This window comes from Aquarana catesbeiana, linkage group LG12 (assembly GCF_042186555.1).
Source record: "Aquarana catesbeiana isolate 2022-GZ linkage group LG12, ASM4218655v1, whole genome shotgun sequence".
In the NCBI taxonomy this organism is placed as follows: domain Eukaryota; kingdom Metazoa; phylum Chordata; class Amphibia; order Anura; family Ranidae; genus Aquarana; species Aquarana catesbeiana.
Window position 1 is genome coordinate 42,943,420 of NC_133335.1, and position 16,561 is coordinate 42,959,980.

General features: G+C 42.0%; 1 protein-coding gene across 1 annotated transcript in view; it reads left to right on the forward strand.

The window, feature by feature from the left end:
• Positions 1–9,616, forward strand: part of CD79B (CD79b molecule) — a 57,819-nt gene extending 48,203 nt beyond the window's left edge. The window contains exon 7 of the mRNA XM_073607646.1: positions 5,570–9,616. Within this exon, the coding sequence (XP_073463747.1) occupies positions 5,570–5,668 (99 nt within the window). The 3' untranslated portion in view covers positions 5,669–9,616. The remainder of the gene's footprint in view (positions 1–5,569) is intronic.
• Positions 9,617–16,561: the final 6,945 nt, after the last annotated feature.

The following is a 16,561-nucleotide window of genomic DNA, read 5'->3' on the forward strand; positions in this document are numbered from 1 at the left end:
CCCCCCTCCATTAGGGTACATATATACACCCGGGCGGCAGCTGAAGAGGAGAGAACAGTGTGCAGCCAGCCGCGCCGCCCGGGTGAAGAGCAGAGGAGTTTAAAGTAGGCAGGAGTGGGAGACACAGAGCAGAATGTGTCGGGCACATACCGCTCCTTCGCTCCCTCCCCCCCGCGCGACATCACTGTGCGGCTGGTCTCTCTCCACGCAGAGACCAGCCGCTCAGGAGGGAGGGGCTTGAGCAGCACACACAGCGGCGGCGGCGCCTTTCTTCTTTTAACACCGGCGGAGAGCGCCGCCGCCGGACGCAATCAAGAGGAGGAGGAGGAGGGAAGGGAGCACTCCAGCGCTTCAGCGCCCCCACCTCTCTGGCGCCTGGGTGCACTGCACCCCGTGCACCCCGTCTAGGACCGGCCCTGCTTCTATTGTCCAATTTTTATGAACCTCTGACATCAACAAGGCATTTTCCTTCACACAAATGTGTGAACTGGATATTTTCTGTTTTTCGGATCATTCTCTGTGAACCCTAGAGATGGTTGTGCGTAAAAATCCAGGTATCTGCTCCCACTTCCAGGCATAGATTGCTGCACTTTGTGCGGCAAACTACACATTGTCCACCCCCCCCGCTGTCTTCTGGGAGACACACAGGTCCCAGAAGACAGCAGAGACCATTCAGATCGCTCATGCGCAGTAGGAAACAGGCTGTGAAGCCACAAGGCTTCACTTTCTGTTTCCCTTAGTAAGGGAGCCGAGGGACGGGTCGGCTTTGGGTGAGGACATTGCAGGCTCCCTGGACAGGTAAGTGTCCTTATATTAAAAGTCAGCAGCTGCAGTATTTGTAGCTGCTGACTTTTAATTTTTTTTTTTTTTCCAGGCGGAACTCCGCTTTAAATCCCCTTTCTTCCCTGTTCTGATGCCCGGTTTGAACTTCAGCAAGTCGTTTTCACCACGTCTAGATGCCTAAATGCATTGAGTTGCTGCTATGTGATTGGCTGATTAGCAATTTGTTTTACCAAGCAATTGAACAAGTGTACCTAATAAAGTGGCCAGTGATTGTATATTATGCGCTTCCAATGCGGACCTAGGTATTTTATGGCCCCTGAGCCACATCCAGCCCTTTCGTATTCCCTGTCCAGCCCACGTGAGGTCAATTAGAGGAGGTAGCAGTGCTTCTGCTTTCGTTGATCTGCTGGCCGCCACACGATGGCAGTGGCACTTTAGAGTGGCTATGGCTGCGTGGGGGGGGGGGTTGATGGTGCCACTCAAGTGACTGGGACAGATCATGGGAGGTGGGCAACAAGGATATGTTGCAAGCTCAGGCATGTGGGAAGTGGTTGCCTGTTCTTGCTCTCCACCCCACAGGTATATATTGTAAAATTGAATGATATAGGTTCATAACATTTATTGCAAAAAAGTGGTAAAGAGTATAGAGTGGCCGGGGTGGCAAAACAGGGCTCTAAAAAATACCAGAGGATAAGTTCCATAAATATAAGTCTATAAAAAGTCTTGAAAGGAAGCCTGGTCAATTAAAAACCATAGTGCTCACTGGGTTCACTGTACTGTGGCTGCAGCTTCCTTAATGAGTTTAAATCTCACTCCGTGGCATGCCATGTAGAAAAAACACGGCAGCGGTTGTTTTTTTTTCTTCACAACATTTATTGCTGGTCTTAAACATACACATTTTCAGTACTGTTTTTGTGAAGGTTAAACGTATGTTAAGTTAAAAATTCAGCCTATTGGTTTGGCCCTTCACAACAGTCTCAGTTTCCCATTGGAACCTCCGCTGTTCTCTGCCTACCTGTATATCATACAAGTATAAAACATACTCATCTAACTCTACCAGTTATTTCCAAATCAAAAGACAGTGTGTTTCAGTTCAGAGTGCTGGTGCCCCCTGCTGTTCTTTGTTCAAAATGCAGTTGTAGCATAGTAAAGAATGATACTGATGCCATAAGGGATTTGTGAGAACTGCAGCCTACAGCCTGTGCCAGGGCACAAACAGGGCCTGTTGAGGTGGGCTGCCTAGCTGTGTTTATTTATTTTATTTTTATTTATTTCAGGTACTTATATAGCGCTGTCAATTTACGCAGCGCTTTACATATACATTGTACATTCACATCAGTCCCTACCGTCAAGGAGTGTTACCAAATGGGTGACCAGTTCCATTTATACATGTGTTTCCAAGGCATCTGGGTACTTTAATATAAAAGTAAGAAACAAAGAAATTAAAAGAAAGCAGCTGAAGATTAAATATTTCTGTTTCTCCTTGAAAATTCAAGTATCAGTCATGTGAAGTGTTGGCCTTTGAAGACAAATGGCCTTATTCATAAATATTTTCATTTATTAGCTGCAGTTAGATAAATACAAAATAGATTCTTATTGGCTTCTGAAGTTTAATACTCAAAGACATTACCTTTGAGATTTAGAGCAAAGAAACAGTGTCGGGAGATGGGACAAACACCCCCCTGTTCGATTCGCAGCAGAACTCGCGAACAGGGGAAAAGTTCTAACCCGAACAGCGAACCCCACTGAAGTCTTTGGGAGCCGAACAGGAAAAATCAAAAGTGCCCATATTAAATGCTTATATGCAAGTAATTGACCATAAAAGGGGGTATGAGGGGTCCAGGTAAAACGATTGTTTTTTTAAGGAGCAGTGATTTTAATGATGCTTAACCACTTCCTACCCCGCCCATAGTTCTATGACGTCCGCAGGAGGGATCTCCCATCCTGGGCGGGCGCCATATGACGTCCTGGGCTTCCCGGCTATCTAGGGGGCGCGTGCCCGCTGCGTCACTCAGAAACTAGTGCACATGACCGGCGGCCGTGATGTCCGGCGGGCGGCCGCGATGTCTGCCGGGCACCCGCGATTGCCGGTAACAGAGCCGGAACGTGGATCTGTGTGTGTGTGTGTAAACACACAGATCCACATACTGTCAGGGGAGAGGAGACCGATGGTGTTTTCCCAGTACAGAGGAACACCGATCGGTCTCCTTCCCTTGTAAGTCCCCTCCCCCCACAGTTAGAATGACTCCCTAAGTAACACATTTAACCCCTTGATCGCCCCCTAGTGGTTAACCCCTTCTCTGCCAGTGACATTTATACAGTAATCAGTGCATTTTTATAGCACTGATTGCTGTATACATGTGAACGGTCCCAAAATAGTGTCAAAAGTGTCTGATGTGTTGGCCGCAATGTCACAGTCATGATAAAAATCGCAGATCGCCACCATTACTAGTAAAAAAAAAAAAATAATAAAAATGCGATAAATCTATCCCCTATTTTGTAGACGCTATCACTTTTGCGCAAACCAATCAATATACGCTTATTGCGATTTTTTTTATTTACCAAAAATATGTAGAAGAATACATATCAGCCTAAACTGAGGAAAAAATTGTTTTTTTTTTTTTTTAAATTGGGATATTATAGCAAAAAGTAAAAAATATTGTGTTTTTTTCAAACTTGTCACTCTTCTTTTGTTTATAGCGCAAGAAATAAAAACTGCAGAGGTGATCAAATACCACCAAAAGAAAGCTCAATTTGTGGGGAAAATATGATAACAATTTCATATGGATACAGTGTTACTTTAACTGACAATTGCGCGGGCGTGCGACGTTGTACCCAAACAAAATTGACGTCCTTTTTTATTCCCCACAGATAGAGCTTTCTTTTGGTAGTATTTGATCACCCAAATATATTCTTTACTTTCTGCTCTAATACATATCAAAAAATATATAAAAAAAATGTATTTGTTAATTTAGGCCAATATGTATGTATTCTACATATTTTTGCTTAAAAAAAATCCCAATAAGCGTTTATTGATTGGTTTGCACACAAGTTATAGAATCTACAAAATAGGGCATAGATTTATGGCGTTTTTATTATTTTTATTTTACTAGTAATGGCAGCAATCAGTGTTTTTTTAGCGGGACTGCGACACTGCGGCGGACAGATCGGACACCTAACTGACATTCATTTTTGACACTTTTTTGGGAACCAGTGACATTAATACAGTGATCAGTGCTAAAAATATGCACTGACATTGTACTAATGACACTGGCAGGGAAGGGGTTAACATCAGGGGCGATCAAGGGGTTAACTGTGTTCCCTGTTTGTGATTACTAACTGTATAGGGGACTGTGTGACTGGGGAAACACACAGATCCGTCTTCCTGCTTAGCTCCTTAACAATCAGCTTTCAGCACGCAGAATGCACTGTGTAGCGCGCAGTGCATTGTAGGGCAATCAGCAGGGTGAACACCCGTGGAACGCCCTGCAAATTCGGGTGTTCACCGAGCAGGGTAAACAGCCAATGTTCGGCTCGAACTGATACTTGGGCCAAACCGTTCACCCAACTCTGCTTCCCATCAACTCCTTCTGTCGCAGTACCAGGCGCTTCCAGGTATAGGGGAGCATGTGACAAAGCTCAGGTCTATCAGCCAATCTCTAATCCCGAGCACTGTCCCATGACAGAGGGCGTGATGTCGCTCTTCCGTCCAATGTACAAAATCATCTGACACTGGGAATTTTAGACAGTATCAGAGGGCCAGGGGAGACCCCTTTGCACAAACACTGCCATTTTTTTCCCTGAATGGGCAAGTTGACATTGTCTCTAAGAATTAGAACTCTTTATTGAAGAAGGTTAAAAAGATTTGCAGATTTGAAACTAGTAAAAAAAAGCTTCTATTTAAATCTAACTCTAATATATTGTAAAGAAAAAGTAATTACTGCGCTACCAAAAATAGATAAACAAATAAACATGTGCAAAAAAGCAGCAACTTCCTGTGAGATACACACAATAACAAACACCTTTTCAAATAACAAGTTTTGCTAATAATCTAAAATTATCAATGAAATAAGTGAATAATGACAACAAATAGAGTCCATCCAATGAAGTGACATCAGCGTGGCAATAACAAATATTACACCCAAGGAAAGGTGATGTGAAAAAAAGATGACATCCACCACTAGATTCACTCTCTGTGAGCTCCTATGATGGGGGGATCACAATCACTTTCGGCTCAATACCCAGCCATGGCCTTTAATGGACACAGCAACAGCCACAGTGTCTTCATAAGCTTCCATCACTCATAAAGAGTGCAATGACACAGGATCACCATGAAGAAATAAAAAGCTTCCATAGCATAAAATCTTTGGATATTTTAATAGTAAAAAACTAAAAAAAAAATGCACTTACAATTATGGAGATAAAATAGAGCATAAAAACAAGTCGGCCCTCTCAAAGCTGCAGCCCGTCACTCAGGGACCTGCGCGAACGCGTTGACGTCAGCACGTCGCTCCTCCCTAATAACTCTAATATATTGCAATAGGTCAACTGTCAATAAACCTGCTTTTTTGTAATGGTCTATAAAAAGCTCACAGAAATCCAACATTCAATTGGGTTATTCAATGTATTAGCACACAGAGCTAAGTGCTACTGTAAGAGCAGTACCTGTAATCACCAATCAGGATCCATCCAATCTGACTTCCGTGAAGCCGAAGTTATGTTTTTTTATTATTATAGTCTTCTGTGTTGCAGATAAAATTAATTTGTTTTAATGTCTTTAAAACAGGGACTGGAGGCATACCAATCACCAACCTATGAGGACATCCAGACAGTGCGAGTACTTGCCTCTAAAACAATGGAAGGAGAACACCCATGTCTGGAGTAGGGTCATCCAGAGCTAGAAATACAAAGTCTCCACTCTAGCAACCGCTGGACTTACAGTCTCTTTGACTTCTGCATTATATAGTGCTAACCTACATGCGTTAACTTTCAAACCCTGACTGTGAGATCTGCGTTTTCACTGGAAATGACACCCATAAAGGACAGACAAGTCTGTAAATTGTCAGGGTCAAGGTGAACTTCCTGCAGTTTCAAATCTACTTTGGATAAACCTGGGTGGTTAAATATTAAGTATCTTGTCCCAGGAAGCCTGTGAGATGGCTTAAAGAGAGGTCTAAGGAATAGATGCACAAGTGTTTTTTTCACTTTTTATAGGTTATTATTCCAGTATTATCCTATTATTTTTTATTTGTAGATCCACAGTTTAGACCCCCATTTGCTTTTGTCATTGGTCTTATTTGTGTATTTTTATATGTTATTAACCCTTTAGTAGGTTACATGCATGTATGCCAATGCATTTATGTGCGCTATGTGGAGAAGCTGCAGCGCATCAGGAAGATGGTGCTTTGTTGAATCTTCCTGTCTACACAGAGAGCCTAAACCATGAGGGGGGGGGGGAAATGCAGCTCTTGTATTCCAGTATCAAAAATATATTGCAAATGCATTTAAAGAGGAATTATACCTAAACTATTATTGTCTCCGCGAACACACTTGCTGGGAGAAATAAAAACAGAATGACTGCAATACAGTCCTGGAGAAAAGTAAGGTAACAGAGGCTGCCAGACAGGTGAGTATAAGGCCGCGTACACACGGGCGGACTTTGCGACCGGACTGGTCCGACAGACTTTCCAGTGGACTTTCGACTGACTTTTTAACGAACTGACTTGCCTACACATGATCACACCAAAGTCCGACGGATTCGTACGTGATGATGTACACCGGACTAAAATAAGTAAGTTGATAGCCAGTAGTCAATAGCTGCCCTAGCGTCGGTTATTGTCCGTCGGACTAGCATACAGACAAGCGGATTTCTGGGTCCGGCGGAGTTACGACGTAAAGATTTGAAGCATGTTCCAAATCTAAAGTCCGTCAGATTTGCGACTGGAAAAGTCCGCTGAAGGTCCGGTGAAGCCCACACACGATCGGATTGTCCGCCGGATTTGGTCTGTCGGACAAGTCCGGTCGAAAAGTCAGACCGTGTGTACGCTGCATAACACCTTTTCTATTGCAGGGAACATCAGATAGGATTAGTTTAGAGAATAACAGGGTCTCTTAAGAGATAATGTTGCTTTTAAGGACAGACTAGCCTGTGTGATAGGGGCATAACTGTGCATAGGTTCTATCCAGGCTATTACTGAAATAACTTATTTTTCATTTTTGTTTACAGATATGTATAAATTAGCTAACCTACACCTGGCACATAAATTAGAAACTTAGTGCAGAAAAGGTAACTGTTGACATCCTTTACAATTCACAGCTTCAGAGATGCCAGTGACCAGAGCAGAGGTTGCATGTTGTACAGGCGATGTGTATATCTGTATAAGCTACTTTATTTGCTTTTATATTCTAGAATCTTACATTGACGCAGTTTCCTTTTTTGAACAAAAGTTTCCCAGTATTCTGGGTATAATCCCAATTAACTTGATGCCCAGTGCTATGACACACATAGCCCTCACTCACCATAGTGCTGAATGCTGTATATGCATATGTTGCACATATATACATGAGTTTTAATGTGTAACATTTTTACTTTGTCTATTCCCTTTATGAGTTTGGTTTTTACAGTGATACCTCAGTTCACAAACTTAATTTGTGAAATGACTCGCAAACCGAATGGTCGCGAACCGAAATGGTTGTGAACCGAGGCAAATTTTCCCATAGGGTTCAATGTAAGTTAGGTTAATCCGGTTTATTTTTTTTTTTTGTTTATATGTACAGTAAAATTCTGAAATGTATGTACATATAAAGGACTTGCCGCCGCAATTGTACTGCGGCAACATGGCTCGGCTGTGCGAATCGCTGTCATGTTACGTTGCTTTAATATTTGGCCACTAGGGGCGCACGCACGCGCGCCCCCGCAGCTCTCGCGATCACCGACGGGCTCCCGCGATCGCTCGGGGCACACGGAGAATCGGGGTCTGTGTGTCTGAACACACAGATCCCGGTTCTCTGACGGGAGAACAGACAGATCGTCTGTTCATACAGAGTATGAACAGCGATCTGTCATCTCCCCTACATAGTCCCCTCCCCCCTTCAGTTAGAACACACAATAGGGAACACATTAACCCCTTGATCGCCCCCTAGTGGTTAACCCCTTCACTGCCAGTGACATTTTTACAGTAATCAATGTGTCCGCCATAATGTCGCAGTCCCGATAAAAAACACAGATCGCTACCATTACTAGTAAAAAAAAAAATTAATAATAAAAATGCCATAAATCTATCCCCTATTTTGTAGACGCTATAACTTTTGCGCAAACCAATCAATATACGCTTATTGCGATTTTTTTTCCCAAAAATATGTAGAAGAATACATATCGGCCTAAACTGAGGAAAAAAATATTTTTTTTTATATATTTTTGGGGGATATTTATTATAGCAAAAAGTAAAAAATATTGTGTTTTTTTCAAAATTTTAATTTTTTTTGATTATAGCGCAAAAAATAAAAACCTCAGAGGTGATTAAATACCACCAAAAGAAAGCTCTATTTGCGGGAAAAAAAGGAGGTCAATTTTGTTTGGGTGCAACGTCGCACGACCGCACAATTGTCAGTTAAAGCGGCGCAGTGCCGAATCGCAAAAAGTGCTCTGGTCAGGAAGGGGGTAAAATCTTCCGGGGCTGAAGCGGTTAAACATTTATTACATACGGTCTTTTACATTAAGCTGACCTCTTTCATGTGTACAGCTAAAAATAAAAATAAAAAAACTATAGCTCCTCTTTAATCCTTGTTTGAAACAATCCCAAACCTCAATTTAAATGACTAATCTAGGGGCCAGAAAACAGCAATGTGCATCCAGGAAAAGATCATCTGAGGGCATGATAAAGTTGTAGAATTCATATGAACTGTTTATCCATGATTCCCAATCAAGTGAGCCCACCCTCATGGTAGTCAGGGGACAGAAACCCCTATCTGAATGGACAGGTTCACTGCTCTTCTCAATATGAATGTGTCAGAGCAGGGAAGACGGCTGCGGCTCATGTTCGTGAGCCAAAGCAAATTTTTGTGAACTCTTCTGTTTGCGAACCGAGGTATCACTGTATATTTATCTACTGCACACCATTCAATACATTTGGGCTTTTGGGCCAACTTATACAAAGAGGAGAGGTTTCAGCTGTAATTCTTCTAGGGCTAATTTGAATTGGTTTGGTTGCTGTGGGCAACAGTAGTTTCTTTAAAAGGGCAGTCCAGTTAAAAATTATGCTGCAGTCATAAGTATAAGTAAACTGAACCAGTTGGACTGACCCTTTAACCCTGCTTCGCTTACAAACCAGCCATGTTCTTATTATACCACTAAGAACTTCAGCTAGTTGAGGTGCCATCAAGTGTCTCTGTTGCTGAAAGCAACTAGCCACATTCCAGCTGTAATTTTCCTACTGAAGATAGATAAAGGAATTAGCTCCTGAACAGTTGTTATAGCAAAAGTTCCTGTTCAACATCATCATCCTTTTGCTTCTATCCATAGTTCTTCTTCTGCCAAAGCTTACTGTGTATCAAATAAGCTATAGTATTTTAATACATTACAGTGATATAAAACTATTATACTATAAACATAAAGTTTGTTTAAATAAAATATTTTAAATAATGGATTGCCCTGTTTTCTCACAGTCTAATACCTGCCTACAAGTATCTAGAAGCTGGTGGGTTAAGAATGTCTTAACTTGGGTTCAGTTGATCATAATCCTAAAGGACCATAGAAGGATCATCATAATCCTAAATAAACTAAAGGACCATAGAAGCTGACTTATTACCACTATGAACTACTCAGCAATAATAAGCTGAACCGGAGACATGACTGTGCACAAAAAGAATCCCATTGATTTCACCGTGGAAGGAGTTTTCAAGCACAAGCCCCAAATATGAGTCAACTGCTATGGCCCTGAAAAATGGGGGTTTATGCTGGGAGCTTGTGATTCTTATTGTAGTTTCCATTCAAATGTTGTACGCCAATGCTGTCATGTTATGAAGTAAAATAATAAAATGTTATAGAAGACCTATAGCCCGACTACAAGCTTATTGTAAAATAAAAAAAGTTGTAATGCAAGGAAAACTAAAAAAAGTGCAAAATAGTTCAGCCCAGGAATTCTCCCCACTAATGCCAGTATCTTGACCGAATGCCGACATGTCATCATGTGATCTCTACTAAAGGTGATAATTAAAGTTTACGCAGAGCAAACGGTTGGTCATGTCATTCTGCCAGCACCGTCAGCTGATCACAGGTAAACAATGATGGCATTTCATCCAATATTTCAATTACGTGACCAGTGTTTGCAAAAATAATTTTTGGGTCACAGAGAAAACTTGAGTATTTTTCACCTTTGTCTTAATTTTCTCTAATTTTAGTGACTACTCTTTAAATCAGATTATAAAACCACATTAACACTTATAATAATAAATGTAAAAAAAAAATTGCTGAAAAAATCTTCAGAAAGAAAAGCTAGCCAATAGTTGTATTTTATAATTACTGGTTCACAGATATCACTAGATGTTTAGATGCTAATGAAGTAAGTGGACAAGGGTGACCAGTAGGTCTCTGAGCACATTGCAGATCTATCCTTTTAATATTCATGAAGAATATGTGGGCCTGGAATTTAGGAGGATTTACTCCCTATTCAATATACATAGCATAGGTGTGACATGATGTATTCATTCATTACTATGGAAAACTATAATCCAGGCATCTGGAGATCACAAGGAAGGTATCATGTTTATGCAATGAACAGATATTTTATAGCTGTAAAATGTGCCTGGTCAATCTAAGGACAAAGTTGTGTTGTATTATAGTTATTTGGTTGTATGTCCAGTACAAATTTTTCTTTTGTTCCATAATATTTTTATTGATTTTCCAAAAGTTTTACACATGAAACAGTTCAACCCTAGACCACCTCTGCAAGAGGTTACAGGAAATACAAGAAAAAAATAAAAATAAAAGTAGATCGCTGTCACCCCAGAGGGACTCTGCAATGACCAATATATAGAAAATATATATGACAGAGGACACAGGTACCACTTAGGAAAATAGGGTGAGTAGACCCTATTAGGAAGTCTTTAGCATAGCAGAGGGCAAATACCACTACTGCCTTACGGGTCTCCCCAACCAACATCTCTAATCAAAAGCTTATTCCAACACGAGGGAGGAAAATTACTTCCCCAGGCCTGCCATCCAAATCATCACCCAGGTCACATTGTCCAAAAATTATAGAAGTGTAGATGCCTCACTCTCTATACAACCTCCAGTCTTATCTAGAATGCTGCCCCCTCACCCATACATGCACACGAGTCAGTAGTTTTATAGTGAATCTAGCAGGCTCAGGTTCTCGTAAGAAAGAAAGGGCATTCTGTCCTGAGAGATATGAACCAATTCCTTCATCTCCTCCATCTTATTTAGCCTAATGAACCATCCTTGGAGGACGAGTGTCAAGCCAATGCACCGGGATGCAAAATCGAGTTGATCATATAAGCAGCTAACATTTTACAATATTTCCATGATGCTGTTTGGTTGTAGTGCAAGAGAAATTGTGGCGGGGAGAAATTCAAATCGTCCCCAGTCACAGCAGCAGCAATCTCATGTACCTTTGTCTAAAACATACTTAGGATCAAACAGGACCACCACACATGTAGGAAGCAACATTTCACCTAAAGGCAATGGCAGCATTTGTCTAAGAAAGTAGACAAGATCTTATAAAGGAGAATGAGTACCTTAGACCATCTGAACCTTATCTTGTATGCTTTCTTCTGATTGCTAACATTAAGAGAGCTTTTGTGCACTGTTAGGTTCACAAGCTTCCATTCTTCATTAGTGAGCTGCAAGCCCAGATCCTCTGCCCAAGCACTACATAATGGACCCTCTGCCTGAGAATTAGTATTAAAATTAGATAGCATTGGTCAGACATCAGTTGTCTCTGTGGAGAACTTCCAATCAAATAGCTTCAAAAGCAGGTGATCTGCCAAATGCAGCCCTAGTCTTAAGCCTCGTACACACGATCGGATTTTCGGCAGAGAATTGTGTGATGACAGACTGTTTGCCTAAAATCCGACCGTTAGTACGCTCCATCAAACAATTGTCCAACTTTCGGCCAACAAATGTTGGATGGCAGGCTAGTACATTTTCGGTGGACAACGGTCTGTTGTCAGATTTTTGTCTTGTCTGTACACAAGTCCTTCACACAAAAGTCCAAAGTACATGCACGGAAGCAAGGATGAGCCGGAAGCGGTCGGTCTTGTAAACTAGCGTTCATAATGGAGAATTAACATTCGTGACACGGCAAATTATGAAATGTCGAAATGCAGCGCACATTCTCTTCTTCTTTAATGGGATAATAATGAAGCTGCTTTGCTGGTGATACCAATGGATTTCTGCCAAACGTATTTTAAAAGGCTTTTTTTTTCTAGCGATATCAAGAATAATATTATTATGCCTGGTTTTTTGGGGGGTTTTTTTGGGGCAAGTTACCACAACACCATTATCAAGTCGTTTTTAAGATCAAGGATACAACTATGTTGGTGTCCTTTGTTAATTTTACCGTATTTTTCGGACTATAAGGCGCGCCTAAAAGCCTTAAATTTCTCACAAATCGACTGTGCGCCTTATAATGCGGTGCGCCTAATGTATGGCAAAAATCTGTCAAAATGTTTTAGCACGGCCAGCATGTTGTACTGCGTAACTGATAGCCTTGAGTTTGAAATCCGCTTTGTAAGCATGTCTCTTAACAGGAGCCATTTTTTGGGCAGCGAGTATAGAAAATGAAGGAATGAATACGCACACCTCCTGACTACGATGGCCGTAATGCCCAATCCAAGCAGTGCAGCTTCCTAGCTTTGGTAATCCTACGAAGCTGCACTGCTTGGATTGGGCATTACGGCCATCGTAGTCAGGAGGTGTGCGTATTCATTCCTTCATTTTCTATAAAAAATGTCTCCTGTTAAGAGACATGCTTACGAAGCAGATTTCAAACTCAAGGCTATCAGTTACGCAGTACAACATGGAAATAGAGCAGCTGCGAGAGAATTCAACATTAATGAATCAATGGTAAGAAAGTGGAGGAAGCAAGAAGATGCCCTGCGCCAGGTAAAGAAGACCAAACTGAGTTTCCGAGGAAACAAAGCAAGATGGCCACAGTTGGAGGACAAAATTGAACAGTGGGTTATTGAACAGAGAACCGCAGGTAGAAGTGTCTCTACTGTCTCTATTCGACTCAAAGCAACATCAATAGCACGTGACATGGAGATCAACGACTTTCGAGGAGGTCCCTCTTGGTGCTTCCGTTTAATGAAAAGGCGTAATCTCTCTATCCGCACAAGAACTACTATGTCACAGCAACTGCCAAAGGATTACGAAGAAAAGCTGGCCATTTTCCGTACCTACTGCAAGAACAAGATCAATGAAAAGAAGATCCGGCCAGAACACATCACCAACATGGACGAGGTCCCCCTTACCTTTGATATCCCCGTAAACCGTACTGTCGAGAGAACAGGGACCAGTACGGTATCTATACGCACTACAGGAAACGAGAAGTCATCCTTCACTGTAGTTCTCGGGTGCCAGGCTAATGGCCAGAAACTACCACCCATGGTAATTTTCAAGAGGAAGACTCTGCCAAAAGAAAAGTTTCCGGTTGGCATCATCATCAAGGCTAACCCGAAGGGCTGGATGGACGAGGAGAAGATGAGTGAGTGGCTGAGAGAGGTTTACGTCAAGAGACCGGATGGCTTTTTCCACAAATCTCCGTCCCTATTGATCTATGACTCCATGCGCGCCCATCTGACCGATACTGTCAAAACCCAAGTGAAGAAAACTAATTCGGTGCTTGCAATCATTCCGGGTGGATTAACCAAAGAACTCCAGCCACTAGATATTGGTGTCAACAGGTCGTTTAAAGTTAAACTGCGAGCTGCATGGGAGCATTGGATGACAGAAGGCGAACACACATTCACCAACACAGGGAGGCAACGCCGGGCGAGTTACGCCACTATCTGCCAGTGGATCGTGGATGCCTGGGCGAAGGTATCAGTCTCCAGTGTCATCCGAGCTTTCAGGAAGGCCAGAATTATCACTGAACAGCTAAGTACCGATGACAGCAACGAGACTGACTCGGATAATGATGAGAATGATGAGAGGGATACGGGCGTGCTTGATGCCGAAATCGCCCAATTGTTGAACTCAGACACTGAAGATGAAGAATTTGATGGATTTGCGGGAGAAGAATAGAGTGAAAAAGTGAGTGTATTGTTTTCTATTTTACTGAACAATGTTGAGAGTTATTGTTAAAGACCATGTTATGGTTATTGTGAAAGAGTTGAATAAAATTTGACTTACCGTATCAGAGTTTTGTTTCATTTACTGCGCCTTATAACCCAGTGCGCCTTATATATGAAAATAAACCCAGTTAGTAGCTGATCATTGCTAGTGCGCCTTATAACCCGGTGCGCCCTATGGTCCGAAAAATACGGTACCTTGTATTTTTTAAATGTAACTGCCTACTCCCAAACTGTCATTTGAAGTAAAACACATAGCCAAGTATTATTCTACACAATTTTTTATTTATTGTACATTAAAAAAAGCAAAAAAATTAAATTAGAGATGCTATCTGCCATCCAAATATAAAGAACTTAACCAAAAAGTACATTCTATGCATACAAAAATATAGAAAATATAACAAATAAAATCATTATTCCAAAACAAAAACAAAAAGGAAATTAGTAATTGGTAAAGGGCTGAAAATCTCCAGTCCAGCGGCCTTGTTGGGGTCTTGTGGCTGGTATTTCCACTGTCCGCCATGCTGCTGTGGTGGGTGGGGTGGCAGTGGAGGTGGGGGCCTAAAAATCCGAAATGTGTGATTTTTCCGAAATTTGGCCCCTCCCCCCTTGTTGAGGAGATGCAGGATGACACACCTTCTCCTTTGCTCAACATCCATCTCCCTTAATTTGTTTGCTGTCAGACACCCAAATGCCTCTGGGTCTGTCCGGATGGCAGTAGTGGCCTGGCTGAGGAAGGCAGCAGTGGCCTCGTCCAGATTCCTGCTCTTCCTGGCCCTTTTAGCAGGAGGGCGTAGGGAAGGGATCTGGGACTCCGTCTGGCTGCTGGCCACGGGCTCCTCCTGACTGACACTTTCCTGTTTTTGAAAATGGGACATAATTTTAATTTTTGGTTAGGGTTTGGTCATCAATCACACACAATTTTGATCTCCTCACTGTTGCAAATTGAATGTTGACAAATAGAAAAGACTATCATTCTGACCCCAGCATTTTTTATTTGTTACAATCACTCCTGTCTATTGATATGGAAACCACTTTGTTGAGGTAGAAATATTTTAACAATAACGTCTAGATATCATCATTGTATTTTTGGATACAAATATGTTCAACAATGCTATACCTGGGTCAAGCTGGGCTCCTCCACATCTTCATCCTGTGCAGCAGGATCTGTGTGGACCTCAGGAGCTGTGGCCTCAGTAGATGTCGAAGGGAGTGTAGACAGCAATGGCCTGGGTTCTGTCTGGTCCGTCAAAAACCGCAGGCTGTTGTAATACCAAAGCCTGGGGACATATATGTCATCTGCTGATACTCCAGATCTCTGTAAGTCCATGACCTTGTTGAGCTCCCTTTTAAAAGTACCCCTCAGGTTTGATATTTTATTCTTGACATAGCTGATGTCTGCCCGAGGGGTACAAAGGCTTCGCTAACTCAAGCAGTTTCTCCAGTGCTGCCTTCCTCAAGATTTTGAGTAGTCTCGACTCTTGACCTTCCAGAGACAGGGCAGCTCCCGGTACAGGTCAATGAATTGGGGCAAAAAATCAGGTGCAGTAAATTTATCCATCATGATAAATGATATGATGCCTGCAAGACAAAACATAATATCTGGCTTAACTCATAAGCTGGTCACAATCAAGGCCTCAATCTTAGCAGTATAGGCCACTAACCACCTATGCCACAATTTCCAACTGTCCCTTCGTTTTCTGGCTCCTTTCGTGTGTTGGCAATGGTGATCATTCATCACCCACTCCAAGATCGTTCCTATGGCCATTCCATTGACGGTGTGTTATGGCTTTATATACACTGCGCATGCATGAAACTCCGCCCTCAGTGCGTCATGATGCTGGGGCGTGACCATCTCTCTTCTGCATGCGACACACACAGCGGAACATTCGAAAGGGACAACATGGCAGATCTGGCGGATTCCAGGCAGCCCCGCGGCGGTGCAGCTCATAGGAGGTACAAAGCAACCCCCATGAGCAAGGAGATAGTTTCCATCCTAGAGAAGCACGATTACAACTGCAAGCTGCGCAATTACAAAAGACCAAACAGCCGAAAGGAAAGCATTTTGGAGAAGGTCATCGCCGTTTTGCAGAGTGAATTTTCGGTGGAACGATCAAAGGACCAAATCAGAAAATGATGGTCTGATCTCAAAAACCGTGAGCAAGACCAGATGGAGTACATACAGCAGATCATAAAAAAAGTATATGACAATATTTGTATCTAACCAATATGTATGTGTGTAAATTAGCTGTCTGTATATGTTCTTTCTATAAGTAGCTCTAGAGAATTATGTATAAGGTTATATAAAATCTTTGTATGTCTTGGTATTCAAAAGATGAAGGTAAATATAAAGCAGATATGAACATTCTTATTTGGTCATGTTTTTGGACATTTATTTTTGTAACTAATATTTTAATCTTCTTTCAACAGGGAGGCACCAAAAAAGGAGGCACCAGCCAAGTCACCA